General features: G+C 50.6%; 1 protein-coding gene across 2 annotated transcripts; it reads left to right on the top strand.

Moving 5' to 3' along the window:
* The first annotated feature begins 518 nt into the window (after positions 1–518).
* RPS17 (ribosomal protein S17) lies at positions 519–4,669 on the top strand. 2 transcript variants are annotated; one of them, XM_073013078.1, is made up of 6 exons: positions 554–655; positions 953–1,104; positions 1,409–1,528; positions 2,100–2,205; positions 2,725–2,790; positions 4,537–4,669. In XM_073013078.1, the coding sequence occupies exons 1-6, from the start codon at positions 653–655 to the stop codon at positions 4,615–4,617; spliced, it is 528 nt and encodes a 175-aa protein (XP_072869179.1). In that variant the 5' UTR covers positions 554–652; the 3' UTR covers positions 4,618–4,669. The 2 variants fall into 2 exon arrangements, with proteins under 2 accessions (XP_007988446.1, XP_072869179.1); XM_007990255.3 differs by lacking the exon at positions 1,409–1,528 and having other exon boundaries at positions 519–655.
* Positions 4,670–13,939: the final 9,270 nt, after the last annotated feature.

Genomic DNA, 13,939 nt, shown 5'->3' with positions numbered 1-13,939 from the left:
CATTACTGTCATGGAGCTCACCCCTAGTTGAGAAAAATAAGCCGAGTCACACGGCAAGTGGTAGGAAATATAAGCAGGGATAGTGAGGGAGTTATTTTACCTAAGTCTGAAGGGAAAGCCCTCTGATAAGGAAACATTTGAGCAAAGGCCCGGAAGAAATGAGATATGTCTCTCTCAGTCGCACCCTGTCTCTACCTGCCAAGTCTCTGGCCAGCGGGGTAGGTGGGGACCCTGGGCGGCCGTCATCCCGCACTTCTTCATTGTTCCGCGGCCCTGGATCGCCTTCCTTTCTCGGTCCTCCCGAGGACCGGATGCCTCTCCTCTCCCTGGCGTGTGTGGAAGAGATGGACCGCTCCTACGCTAGAGCACAGCACACGGGCGGTCCCATTAAAAATCAGATGAGGGAGAGAAGCTGGCCCAAGTCAACCAAGGGGGAGCGGGGAGCGGAAAGGGAGGGGCCGTCGGGGGCGGGACACACCCCGCCCACCGGAGGGGCGCGCCGCCGCCGCTCCCGCCCCACTCCGCCAGGGGGCGCTGTGTGGCTCCCTAGTAGGCTCAGCGCGCCCGGTACCGGCGGAAGCGGCTTTCTGGCCTAAGCTTTAATAGGCCTCGCCTGTGCTTCCTGTTTCCTCTTTACCAAGGACCCGCCAACATGGTAGGTGTTTTGGGTCGAGGCCGGCATCCTCCACAATCGTCTTCCATCTGCAGCTTCCCGCGGTCTTCAGCCCACGAAAAGAGGCCCTGGGCCGGGCGGGCGCGGCACCCTGTCAGGCTGGAGCGCAGCGGAAAGGCAGCTTCCGCGTTGAGCCCGGCGTCCGGCAGTGCCCAGCCGGGCCCCCTCTCCGGCTCATCGCAGCCGGCGGTCCCCAACCACACCCGCCGGGGCTCGGTGCGGCACTCTTCCCAAAAGGTTGCACTGGCTCGTGAGTGATCCTGTGCTCTCCACCCGCAGGGCCGCGTTCGCACCAAAACCGTGAAGAAGGCGGCCCGGGTCATCATAGAGAAGTACTACACGCGCCTGGGCAACGACTTCCACACGAACAAGCGTGTGTGCGAGGAGATCGCCATTATCCCCAGCAAGAAGCTCCGCAACAAGATAGCAGGGTGAGTCGGGGCTTCCTCGGCCTCCGGGGCCCCGCGGCCTGTTTATGTGCTCTGCCGCCCTCCGATTCTGTAAGAGACGGTACTGTGGTGGTTTCGTTAGCCTGAGCTCCCTGGTGTCCCGGAGGAGGGCTAGAGCTCTGCGTGTGCAGGATTTCCGTTGTGAACTTAGGCTTGTGTCATGACTGGCCGCGGTGACACTGGGTTGGAGGTAGCCACCGTCAGACTTCTTCCCTTGTAGCTACGTTGCTTTTAGGTGTCAGCTTTCTTTTCTTCTCCTTTTTTTTTCTTTCTTTTTTTTTTTGAGACGGAATCTTGCCCTGGCGCCCAGGCTAGAGCAGTGGCGCGATCTCGGCCCACTGCAACCTCTGCCTCCCGGGTTCAAGCGATTCTCCTGCGTCAGCCTTCCGAGTAGCTGGGATCACAGGCACGTGCCACCACGCCCGCCTAATTTTTGTGTTTTTAGTAGAGACGGGTTTCACCATGTTGTCCAGGCTGGTCTCGAACTCCTGACTTCAAGCGATCCGCCCTCTCCGGCCTCCCAAATTGTTGGAATTACAGGCCTGAGCCACCGTGCCCGGCTAGTTGTCAACTTCTAATGCGTTCCTCACAGTTGCAGTTACTGTTCGAGAGATTTATAGGAATATGGTCTGGAAGAATACTGCCAAAGTCAACGTATCAATTGCCAAATTATGTGAATTTGAAATTGGAAGAAAGAAAATGAAGGCTGTGAAGGGTCGTGAAACGGCGGGGCGGGGGGGGGGGGGGGGGGGGGAGTTGATCACTATGAAGGAGAGTTTGAATAGTGAGTGAGAAACCAAAGGGAAGGAATGCTCAGACCAGTGGAGGTTCTATGTGTAGGAGGTCCCAGGATAGTCCTCTCTCTTCTCACTGTGGAAAAGAACTAAAGCGGGTATTTATATATCCACATGTGCTGAGTACCAGGTGGGAGTTGATTTGTTTTCTCACTGTTCTCTTTGGCTATGCGTGCTTTATAGCTATGTCACCCATCTGATGAAGCGGATTCAGAGAGGCCCTGTAAGAGGTATCTCCATCAAGCTGCAGGAGGAGGAGAGAGAAAGGAGAGACAATTACGTTCCTGAGGTAAACTTTCTGGATAATTGGGCTTCTGGCTAATCCTCGAATGATAAAGCTGTGGGTTCTGGCTTCCAAAGGGACCTCAGCTGAATCTGAGACCTTTTATCCATACATTTCCTAACCAGCTGTAGGTGCCCATAGCTCCCTATCAGTTTCTTAGCCTCCATTCTGCTCTTTTGGAACTAGTTTAGTCCATATTTCATGAGAGCCCTTAATAGTGTTGATTTGATGACTGCTATCGTGGCACGTGGGTTTTTCATTTGCCCCTAATATAGTATTCCTTGGTGTAAACACAGACTTCAAGTGTTCTAAATACTGAATAGACGTATTGAGGGCTTGGGAAGGTAAGACCAGAAGAACAGGTCATCGAGGTCTGTAATACTGTAGAGACTGCTTGCCTTGTGAGAGGAATGCTATCCTTGTGCAACTCCTCTTCTCCATATTTAAGAACCTGGGGAAAGGAGGAGGAGAGGTGAGTGAGAATCTCATTGATTGGTATGTTGAGCCTATCTCGTTTGCTTCTAGGTCTCAGCCCTGGATCAGGAGATAATTGAAGTAGATCCTGACACTAAGGAAATGCTGAAGCTTTTGGTAAGTGTTTGGTGGATTCCTAAAGTGGTATTTTCCTGGTCAAAAACCATCAGTAGGTCTTACTATCCAAGGTCACCCAGCTAGTAAGTGGCAGAGTTGGGAATCCCATCTAAACTTCTAGCCACTAAATTGGACTGCTTTCATAATGGGTGTAGCGAAAGTTGTGTGCATTGAGTTTGCTCGCCTCAGGATCATGATTCCCAAATCTAGTGGCTTCCAGGATACCTTTTCTCTCTTGGCTGCTTCTGTTCTTGGTCTTATGGCTGGCTTAGGTTGCCCCCTTTGTGTCAGCCCTGGCTCTCTTCATTCTGCCTGCTTTTCTTCTGTGATGGTATTCCTTTGGTGTCTCCATGCTAACCACTCAGAAATGAGCTTTGGTCCATTTCCAGGTACATACAAGGCACTACTTAGGTAATTCAGGGTATCTTCATTGCACTTTGATGTTTCTTCTGTGACTTAATCTTAGTCATTTTGCATACTTGGGTGAAAGCATGGGCTTCAAAAATCCATTGGGCAGGCCGGGCGCGGTGGCTCAAGCCTGTAATCCCAGCACTTTGGGAGGCCGAGATGGGCGGATCACGAGGTGAGGAGATCGAGACCATCCTGGCTAACCCGGTGAAACCCCGTGTCTACTAAAAAATACAAAAAACTAGCCGGGCGAGGTGGCGGGCGCCTGCAGTCCCAGCTACTCGGGAGGAGAATGGCGTGAACCCGGGAGGCGGAGCTTGCAGTGAGCTGAGATCTGGCCACTGCACTCCAGCCTGGGCAAAAGAGAGAGACTGCCTCAAAAAGAAAAAAAATCCATTGGGCAGTTGGTGATTTTGAACAACTTCATTTTTCCTATTTTTATAGTCATTAAATGTTTAAGGCACTCAAAAAGGTAATTAGCAAAATGAACTCACATGTACTTTCCCAGCTTCAGAAAAACATCACCAGTACAGGCACAGCCCGCTGTGGATCTTTTCCTCCTGAAATAACCACTGCGCTGAATGTAGCTTTTTTGTTGAAACTAAAATGGGTTTCTGAGGACCAAATAGGACATGAAGTTCCAGGTACAAGGTGGGCCCTTTGGCTTCTTGCCCTGCCCACCAGCCTGAGCTTGTGCGAGGGCAGGGTCTGCTCTTGCCTCCCTCCCTTCTGCTTGGTGCCTTGTGTACTTGGGCCCTTCACAAATGTTGATTAGATTAGTAATAGCTCTTACCTGGGGCTGGTCCTGCAAAGCAAGTGGCACTGTGTATTCTCAAAGGGACAGAGTTTTGTCTTAGAGGACATTTGACAATGTCCAGACACATTGTTTTGGTTCTCATAGCAAGGGGATACCTGCTAACTTCTAATGGATAGAGGCCAAGGATGTTGCTAAACTTTCTGCAATGCACAGGACAGATCCCTGTAACAAAGAATGTCCAGCCCAGGATGTCTACATTGTCAAGATTGAGAAGTGGTGTTTTTGAGTGATAGGAAGGGGTTGTGAAAACAGAAAATGATATGGTACATTGGGTAAAAGTCGTAGAGTTGTAAATGGGGAAACCACACGGTCAGGTGTGTGTTGAAGGAAGATCACACTGGAAAGGTGGGAGGCATTGAGGCCCCTGTTGGCTCTTAGAGTAAAGGGTCTTTCAGGTAGCCTCTGGACCTCCTGGAGAATGCTGTGGCTCTAGGGGCAGGGAGAAGGCACTCTGTTTTCTTCTGGGGCCCACCCACAGATCTCACCAGTAACTGCCCACTGAATCCATTTTCTCGTTCCAGGACTTCGGCAGTCTGTCCAACCTGCAGGTCACTCAGCCTACAGTTGGGATGAATTTCAAAACGCCTCGGGGACCTGTTTGAATTTTTTCTGCAGTGCTATATTATTTTCAATAAATCTGGGACAACAGCCTTACCTGTGTCATCTTTGCAGTTGTGTGTGGGTACAGTAAAGGCAGGAGCTCTCAAGGTGACACATCAGCTGGCACTTGCCTGGGATTCGGGGGCTGCTTGTCTATGGGGAATGGGTTCACCGGAGTTTAGTAAACGAGCAAGGGCAAGCCTGAGCGTGTGGCTAGTGGTCTGCAGTATGAGCCTGGAAAGCTGCTTTGATAGCCCCACCCTGCTTCCCTGGGTCTTCAACCCCTGCTCGGTACACATAATTTGGGCCAACTTGCCCACATTGAGATGGTAGCAACAGGATTATCACGTGTATCAGGGTTTTACTTTTCCGTCAGTGGGAGGTAGGATAAGTGGTGTCTTTGTGTCCAGTGTGGAGCCCAGTGCCTGGAATATAAGAGAGCTCAACAAATGTGAATAAATATGGGAGAACCAATGATACTGGGATGCTTCAGCCTAACTGGAGGCAGACTCACCAGCTGCAGCCTGAGTAGACTGCCCTGGACTCTGAGCTTTAGGATCTCTGTTGAGGCTGTCAGTTCACTGCGTGTGTGTGTGTGTGTGCGTCTCAGGAGCTGGACTGCACTTGGTTGGTTCATGCCCTTGCGTATGAGGAAAATTGGGGGCTCCGTGTTTCTCCAGTGGGAGAAGGAGCTGTTGCAGAGCCAAGCTTAGCTGGTGGATGGGTGTCCAAGAGAGCGGGCAGGGCATGGTGGCTCACACCTGTAATCCCAGTACTTGAGACTGAGGTGGGAAGGATTGCTTGAGCCTGAGAGTTGGAGACCAGCCTGGGCAATAGCAAGACCTCCTCTCTACGAAAAAGGTAGAAAATAAGCTGGGCATGGTGATGTGCATGTGTAGTCCAGCTACTTGGGAGGCTGAGGTTGGAGGGCCGCCTAAGCCTTGGAGCTGAAAGTTGCAGTGAGCCGAGATCACGCCACTGCACTACAATCTAGGCGACGAAGTGAGACCCTGTCTCAAAAAAAAAAAAGCAGCCAGGAAGTGGCAAAGTTCTAGCCTTAAAGTGATTCTTGCATATCTGCTTCTGTCAAGCAGATAAATACAGCAAACATTTTAAATGTGTTTTGTAACTTAATTTTTGTATAATTTTTGTATAATTTCAAACTTACAGAGAAGTTTGAAGAATAGTACAAAGAACACCCAAGTTTACTAGTTCATATTTTGCTTCAATGGCTTTATCTTTTTTTGGGGGGTGGAGCGGTAGATAGAGTCTCACTCTGTCACCCAGGCTGGAGTGCAGTGGCACGATCTTGTCCCACTGCAGCCTCCCTAGTTCAAGTGATTCTCCTGCCTCAGTCTCCCGAGTAGCTGGGATTACAGGCGCTCACCACCACACAAAGCTAATTTTTTTTTTCAGACGGAGTTCTGCTCTTGTGGACCAGGCTGGAGTGCAATGGTGTGATCTTGGCTTACTGCAACCTCCACTTCCCAGGTTCAGGTGATTCTCCTGCCTCAGCCTCCCGAGTAGCTGGGATTACAGGTGCCCACCACGCCCGGCTAATTTTGTATTATTGGTAGAGACAGGGTTTCTCCATGTTGGTCAGGCTGTTCTTGAACTCCCTAACTCAGGTGATTCACCTGCATCGGCCTCCCAAAGTGCTGGGATTATAGGCGTGAGCCACTGTGCCAGGCCATATATTCTTTGTATATGTGTGTGTGTGTGTGTATATACATATGTGTATATATATGTATACACACAGCTATTTTTTTCTGCTCCACTTGAAGTTGGAGATCTGCCCATTTGCTCCCAAATATTTCAGTGTTACTTCTAGAACAAGAACATTATTTTATATAACCACAATGCAATGATCAAAATCAGGAAATGTAACATTGATATAATACTATGTGTAATTCAGTGAGTCCTTGGTCACATTTTGATCACATTCACAAAATGTGAAAAGTCGTGATTGATTTATTTTGTCCTTCAATTTGGGCTTTAGTAGCCGGGACCACAGGTGTAGACCACCATGCCTAGCTAATTTTTAAATTTTTTGTAGACATAATGTCTCCTATGTTGCCCACGCTGGCCATGAACTCCTGGCCTTGAGTGATCCTCTCCCCTCAGCCTCCCAGAGAGCTAGGATTACACTAGTGTGTGAGCCACCACATTCAGCCATGTACTCTTGTATCTGTTAACCTGTTAGCCAACCTTTGGCTACCCCCCTCCCCCTTACCCTTCCTCACCTCTAGTAAACACTATTCTAAGCAAATAGATCTTAAAGGAGACCACCCAGAACCTGGTAGACTCCTATATGGCCATTGTCAACAAGACTGTGCTGGACCTCGTGGTTGGTCTCGTGACAAGGACCATCATGCACCTCATGATCAACAATGAGCATGCACTGCCCCATGCGGGCAGGGGGCTCCTGTGGCACTGGGGATGCAGGTGGCCATGTTGGCCTGGGGGAGATGGCAAACAGCCCTCTGGGACCAGGTCCAGGGAGGGAGGCACGGTCAAGACCAGAGCTGTCCCATGGAAATATAACGTGGGACTGGGCACAGTGGCCCATGCCTGTAATCCCAGCACTTTGGGAGGCCAAGGCAGGAGGCTCGCTTGAGCACAGGAGTTCGAGACCAGCCTGGGCAACATAGTGAGTCCAGGTCTGTACACACAAATTTTAAAAATAGCCGGGCTTGGTGATGGCACATGCCTGTAGTCCTAGCTACTTGACAGGCTGACGTTGGAGGATCACTTTGAGCCCAGGAGGTTGAGGCTGCAGTAAGCAGTGATCTCACCCACTGTACTCCAACCTGGCAACAGAGTAAGATCCTATCTCCAAAAACAATTTTTAAAAACCAAGTAGACGGGTGTCCTGGTGGCATGATAGGTCCTGGGTCCTCTTCTAGATCTGTAACCTTGGACAGGTGACTTTTCCTCTGGACCTCAGTGTTCCCATCTGAGTGAGAAAAGGCAGTGGGGAGGCAGATCTTCGAGTCTAAGTGGTGTAGAAGCCACATCTGAAAAGCCATACTTGGGGCTCCAAGCCCAGCGTACAGTCCCAGCAGGGCCCGGCAGGGCGGCCAGGGCAGCACAGGCATTAGGTTCCACCCTTCTTCCCTCTTTGCCCATTCTCAGACCAAGGAATTCATCTCAGAGCTGCTGTCCAACCTGTACTCACATGGGGACCGGAACACACTGATAGAGGAGTCAGCAGAGCAGGCACAGTGGGGCGACAAGATGCTGCACATGCACCACATGCTGACGGAGGTGCTCAGCATCATTGGCGACATCAACACGACCACCGTCAACACGACCACTGTCAGCACGCCCAGGGGGGCCCGTGGATGACTCCTGGCTGCAGGTGCAGAGCATCCCGGCCAGATGCAGGTACCAGGGCTGGTCCCCACGGTCCCAAAGCCCCCCCAGCCTCCCTGACTGAGCCTGGGGGCTCTTGGAATGGGCTCCATGCCCAGGCTGGCAGACGTGGGTGCTCTCTGGAGCTGTCAGAGACGGCAGAGAGCTCGCGGTTTATGGTGGGAGCTTGGAGGGGGTCGTGTGTGGGGCTGGATTCTGAGGCGGCCAGAGGTCTAGGAACATCATCCTGGGCATGCCGTACCTGTCATGCAGTCTGAGTCATGCTGCCAGGGCAGAGTATCCAGCTCCCAGCCTGCGAGTGCCGAGAGCCAAATCCACTGCAGAGCGGTGGTGATAGTCGGGGTCCCACCTCCTCTATTTGTTGCAATCCAGTGGTGATCTAGGATAAAACCTTGAGACTCCCATGCACACGGTCATCCCACAACACACTTCACAGGCCAGGCAGGGACACAAAGCCCCCTTCCCTCCCTCCCAGGTACTATCATAGCTGCTAGTGTGTGACCGAAAGCAGGGTCCCTGGCCCCTGCTGAAGCACTACTGCCAGCCAGCGGGCTCACACACTTTGGCCTGTTGCTTCTAGGGGTCACCTGTGCTATTCAGCCAAGGGGACCACACTGCCTGCTGGCCTGGCTGAGCTCTGTCCAGTGAGCCTGCCCGCCTCTCCTGCCACAGACTCTCCCTCTTCTGCTTTTTTCTGCAGGAAGGGCCCAGCCTCACCTATGTGACCTGCAGTCCCCCAACAAGCTGAGGCTTCCCTCTTAGACTTACAAATCTATGGCCAGTGGCATCTGGCTGCCTGCCCTTCTTGCCTACCCAACGGTCCTCTCAGAGGGTCCTGGGCTTTCTGATGGCCCAGAGGGGCCTCCGGCGCTCAATCCAACCATCCATCCCTTTTAGCGTCATCATTCTGGTTCAAGCAGTATTCCTTCCCTATCAGGCCTGGTGGCTGTTGCTTGGGGCTCCCCAAAGTGAGGGGTGGCCCTGGGCCAGTGTGTTGGAAGACAGGGTAACCAGAGAAAAGGGAAGCCTGAGGGGACTGAGCATTGGTCTGAACTGTGGGTGCACTGCCTGGATGCCGTGGGAGAGGCGTATGTGGGGTGTGGAGGGCCGCTGCAGCCCCCAGGCACTACCTGTGAAGCTCCGGCTCTTCCTTCCATCTTCCTTCCTTTTCCCTTCCAGCCCCTTTTCCAGGAACCTTACTACACACCCGCACCTGCGCCCTCCCCTCCCTGGCCCTCACACAGCTCTTGCAGTGTGCCCATGCTCTGCGCTTGCCTCACCAGCAATCTGCTTCTTTCTGCTTCTCTCGAACTGCCCGCTGATCAGGTCAGGCAAGTCCATCCTGTCCTGAGAGTCCCAGGCCCTGCTTCGACCTCTAAACAGATCTCTCCTCTTCTCGGAGGCCTCCCTTTCCAAGCCTGCCTGTGCAGGTGTCCTGTGACTTGACAGTGGATCCCCAGTCCCAAAGCCTTCATCTGTGACTTAGTCTGTTGTAGTGCTGAGCTGACACTTCCAGGTGTGACCATTGCTGAAAACTTGTGTCCCCTCTGTGGTATGCCCCTGCCCTGTTCTATAAATAGCTATAAATACTCATATATATTTATATATATATATATATATGCGCACACCTATACATGGCCGATGGCCTCGCCTCTAGCACTGGGAATAAGTCCCAGTGCTGTCCTTGTGGAGTCTTGTGGCCCAACAAGAGAAAGCTGTCCCCTGACATCGCCCCTCCAAAGTGTGCCACCTCCAGTGAGCCTGTCATGTGGACAGCCAGCCCCCGCCATCCCTCCCACCCTCCACCAAGCATGGGGGTGCTGTGCAGGCAGCTGCGTGGACTGACAGTCTTCCAGTCCTGCTGTCCCTCGGCTGAGAAACCCATTTCTGGATGACGGGGAATGTGTCCTCTGCTGGCTGTGTTCTCTGTGGAGCTCAGGGGAGGGGAAAGGCCAAGCCATTTCTAGGGTGCTGTTGGGAGTGGTGAAACGGCTACAGCCTTTCCAAGGGACACATTTCCTGGAAAGTCCCTGGAGTTTAGCTGGCTCTTATGCTGTGAAGCCGGCTCTGGCCACTAGGGGGCAGGGTCATGAACTCAGCCTGGAGGGAGACTGAGGGGCAGCCTGCACTCTGTAAGGACAGACAGAACAGGCCACCCAGTGCAGACAGGAGAGGGAGGTAGGCGGACGGAAGGGAAGACACCTGGGGTAGATGGAAGTCAGTGCCCTTGGGTGCTGGTATCTGTCTTCCCGGCCACAGCTAGATCAGGCTTCTGAGCCTGTTGGCTGTCAGGGCCGGACTGTGCCCCATAGGTGCCATGGCAGTCCCCATCAAATCCACCAGGCGTCACCAGGCAGCATACAGGTAACAGGCCTGGAAGATCCCCAACAGCCCAGCTGGACATGCTCAGACACTCTGGGGCTCCTCGTTCTGTGGGACAAACTGCAGGACCCAGTGAGGGAAACAGGAACACACCAGGCTGAGCTGTATGGCTAAATCCATTTATTCCACAATGAAAAGCGAAATAAACAGGAGTCACATCACCAAGGGAGCCACGACCCCATCCCCGCCTCCTTCCTCTGTCCTATGCTAGGAATAAATAAGTTTCCCAGCTGCAAATAATTATTAGAACCTCCTCTCCTTATGCCAGCTCCAACCTCCACTAGGTACAATACAGGGGGTGGCCCTACCCCCCAGAATGTTACACAAATTCAATGTGTATACTGGGGAAGCGGGAGTCATCCCAGCAGCCCATGCCCTCACTTGGTCTACTGTTAGCCCCACTGTCCTGGTTCAGTTGCCTCTCTGAATAAGAAGATGGGAGCCCCCGAGGGAAAAGTTGCTTTGGTGAGAGTAGAGAGGTCATCAGGCCTCCTCCAAACAAACCAACTCCATCAGCCTCTGGTTCTTAAATAACAAGCATCATCGTCCAGAAATTCAAGGACTCAGCCGTGGTCAAGGTGGCAAAAAGTCTGTCTCCCTCCATTAGACAGGGGTCTTGTCTTGCTACCCTAGTGGTAAACGGGTAACTGGGAAGGGGTGGCAGGGACATGGTGGGGGTGAAGACTCTAGACCCACTTCTCCAGGCTTATGCTGACAGGGGCCTGCTTTTATTTATTTTTATTTATATCCTGTGACTTTTTTTTTTAATACCATAACTTCTTTTTCATAACTTTTAAAAATAACTTTTCATAAAACTTTTTTCTACTTTTTTGACACACTTTTCCACGTTTTGCCCCATAACTCTTTCATCCCATAACTCTTTCATCCCATAACTTTTAGTTTGTTCTTTTAATAAACACACTTACATAGTTACAATTTTGTAAAAATAAAAACAGATTATCTCATGCCAAGCGTGCCCAGTATTTGCACGCTATAGTATTTAATACTATAGTTTTCAAGACACACATAATTTTATTTTATTTTATTTTATTTTTATTTTATTTTATTTTTTTTTTGAGACAGAGTCTCGCTCTGTGGCCCAGGCTGGAGTGCAGTGGCCGGATCTCAGCTCACTGCAAGCTCCGCCTCCCGGGTTCCCGCCATTCTCCTGCCTCAGCCTCCCGAGTAGCTGGGACTACAGGCGCCTGCCACCTCACCCGGCTAGTTTTTTGTATTTTTTAGTAGAGACGGGGTTTCACCATGTTAGCCAGGATGGTCTCGATCTTCTGACCTCGTGATCCGCCCGTCTCGGCCTCCCAAAGTGCTGGGATTACAGGCTTGAGCCACCTCGCCCGGCCCGACACACATAATTTTAAGGCAAAAACAACACTTTGCAACAATTTAATAATTTATTACATTACAGTAACATCGCAGCAGTCAACAATGCCACTTTAGGCAAATTCAATATTTCCATTATATGATTCAGTATTTCTATATATATTCTATGTTTATAAGAATTCATAAATTGGTAAAAGTCATTCTAAGAAAACTTGGCAAATAAAGCTTTGGACTGGAATTGGCATTTCTTTCTCTACTTTTCCTTCCCCTAGTTTCTTTTTTTTAAACTATAGTATTCATATTTAAAATGTTTTAACTTATTTCAAAACATTAAGATAGCAGTTACATTTTTGAATAGTTATTTAAAAATGACTAACATCAAGTTTTAGAGAAACTCTATTATGGATAGGGCTGATTTACATTTTCACATTTTCTAAAAATCAGCTTTGGTTTTAGAATTGATTTTTTTCATTTCTGGAAAACCTAAAGTTTAATCAAATACTTTAAAAATGATTATCATATATTACAATCTTTAAATAGGTATTTTGATTCTTCCTACAGAAATTCAAATTTATTCAGTTGAACTCACATTTTAGATTTTATGTTTCTGATTAACTCTAACCTTCTAATGTTGCCTTCTAAGCAAATTGAAAGCTGCCTAATACTGAATGAGGAAGAGAACAAATAGTTGGCTGAATGAGGTATTGCAAACGACTGCATGCACTTTGAAAAAAGACTTAAGTTATTGTCATAGGATTTCCATTCTTTTTAGCTTTTTCTTAAACATATGACAAAATTCCTACACAAAGAGTGGTATTTCAGTTAATATAGCACATTTATTTTTCAGACTGACATTCAGCTTAAATATGCCAGTATGTGATTTAATCCAGAGGTCCCTGATGAACACATTATTGTCGGATAGGTTACAGATGCTAAACACTATCTGAAGGTCATTCCTCGTCATTTATATGTGTCAGGTAAAAGTGAAGTGAAAGCTCTAGTTTCTCCACATGCTCCTTCGTGTCCACCTTCTCCTCCATAAAGTCGCCCTGAAGCCAAAATAATGTGGTCACATCTCAGGAACCTCCTGCCTTGCCCCACCCACACCGTTCATGGCCCCCTGCAGGGCTCGGTGGGTCTCCCCACACACAGACTCACCCCCAGTCCCTGGGCTCCTCTGGGATGAAGCCACTGGGTGAGCCAGGGGCTGGCAGCACACCCTTTGCTATTCCTGGGCATTGGCTCCAGCGTCGTTCAAAAATGCCACCTGAAGGCAAGAGGTGAGTATTCTTGTAGGGATATACACAGAACAACCGGGGCAGGGAGGTGGAGCGCAGCCCCTTCCCTTGGGGCTCAGAGTGTGCACCTGTTGGTCACAGGAGAAATGGTGTTTGACCACTGGCTCCCAGAAGGAGTGAAAGTCCACAGAAATCAGAAGGCAGGGAAACCAAGAACATAAGGGGATCTGGGAGGGACCACCGAGGAAGGTGACAAAGTAGGGGCAGGGAAAGTCAGGCTCACCTGACCTCCCGGCTCTCCCGGTCCTCTGGGATGTTCTGCCTGGGCTGAGGTGCCTCCTCCTCCTCACTGTCCAGATGTCCTCCTCCATCTCTTCTAGGGAGTGGCCAGAGGGGTCCTCAGACAACGCAACAAGGGAAGTACTGGGGGCCCACCTCTGCCCCCACCCTCACTGTGTAGCCCTGAGCCAGCCCATTCCCAGAGGGGAATGAGCTGTTCTGTATTATTACTTTTAAGAACCAAGATCTTGCTATACTGCCCAGGCACAGTCCCATTACCGATTGGTACGGGAGTCCTGACCTGGTTCCTTTCTGACCTGGGCCAGTTCTCCCATCCTTAGGCAACCTGATGGCCCCCTGCTCCCAGGAGGTCACCATATTGATACCGAACTTAGCGCGCACACCCGGTCGGCATAGTGACCAACTGTCTTAAAGGTCTCTTCTAACTCCTCAATCCTATGCTGCTAACAGTCCCCCTTTCTTCCTGGGGCTCTCGCCTCTTCCTCCGAGTGGTCTCCCGTACCTTCCCCAGGGAGAGCCATGAGGCTCAGCTGGGCTTTAACTGCTGTTTCTGCTGGCTGGTAGCTTCTAGGTGCTCCTAAGAGGCCGGGAAAGAGGGTGAGAAGGCACGGAGGTTGCCAGGTTGTCCCTCTCGGGACCCTGTCCTCAGCAACTCCCTCCCCGGGGTCTCCTGCAATTTTTGGTGGGCCAG

The sequence above is a fragment of the Chlorocebus sabaeus genome, chromosome 29, assembly GCF_047675955.1.
Source record: "Chlorocebus sabaeus isolate Y175 chromosome 29, mChlSab1.0.hap1, whole genome shotgun sequence".
Lineage (NCBI taxonomy): Eukaryota > Metazoa > Chordata > Mammalia > Primates > Cercopithecidae > Chlorocebus > Chlorocebus sabaeus.
Note: the sequence above shows the minus strand (reverse complement) of the source record. Positions and strands in the feature narration are given on the sequence as shown.

Bases quoted from the DNA above. Each gene is read 5' to 3' on its own strand.
- RPS17 (XM_073013078.1), top strand. The intron at 1,105-1,408 runs GTGAGTCGGGGC...TTTTTTTTTGAG, and splicing joins CTCCGCAACAAGATAGCAGG to ACGGAATCTTGCCCTGGCGC. The intron at 2,206-2,724 runs GTAAACTTTCTG...GTTTGCTTCTAG, and splicing joins GAGACAATTACGTTCCTGAG to GTCTCAGCCCTGGATCAGGA.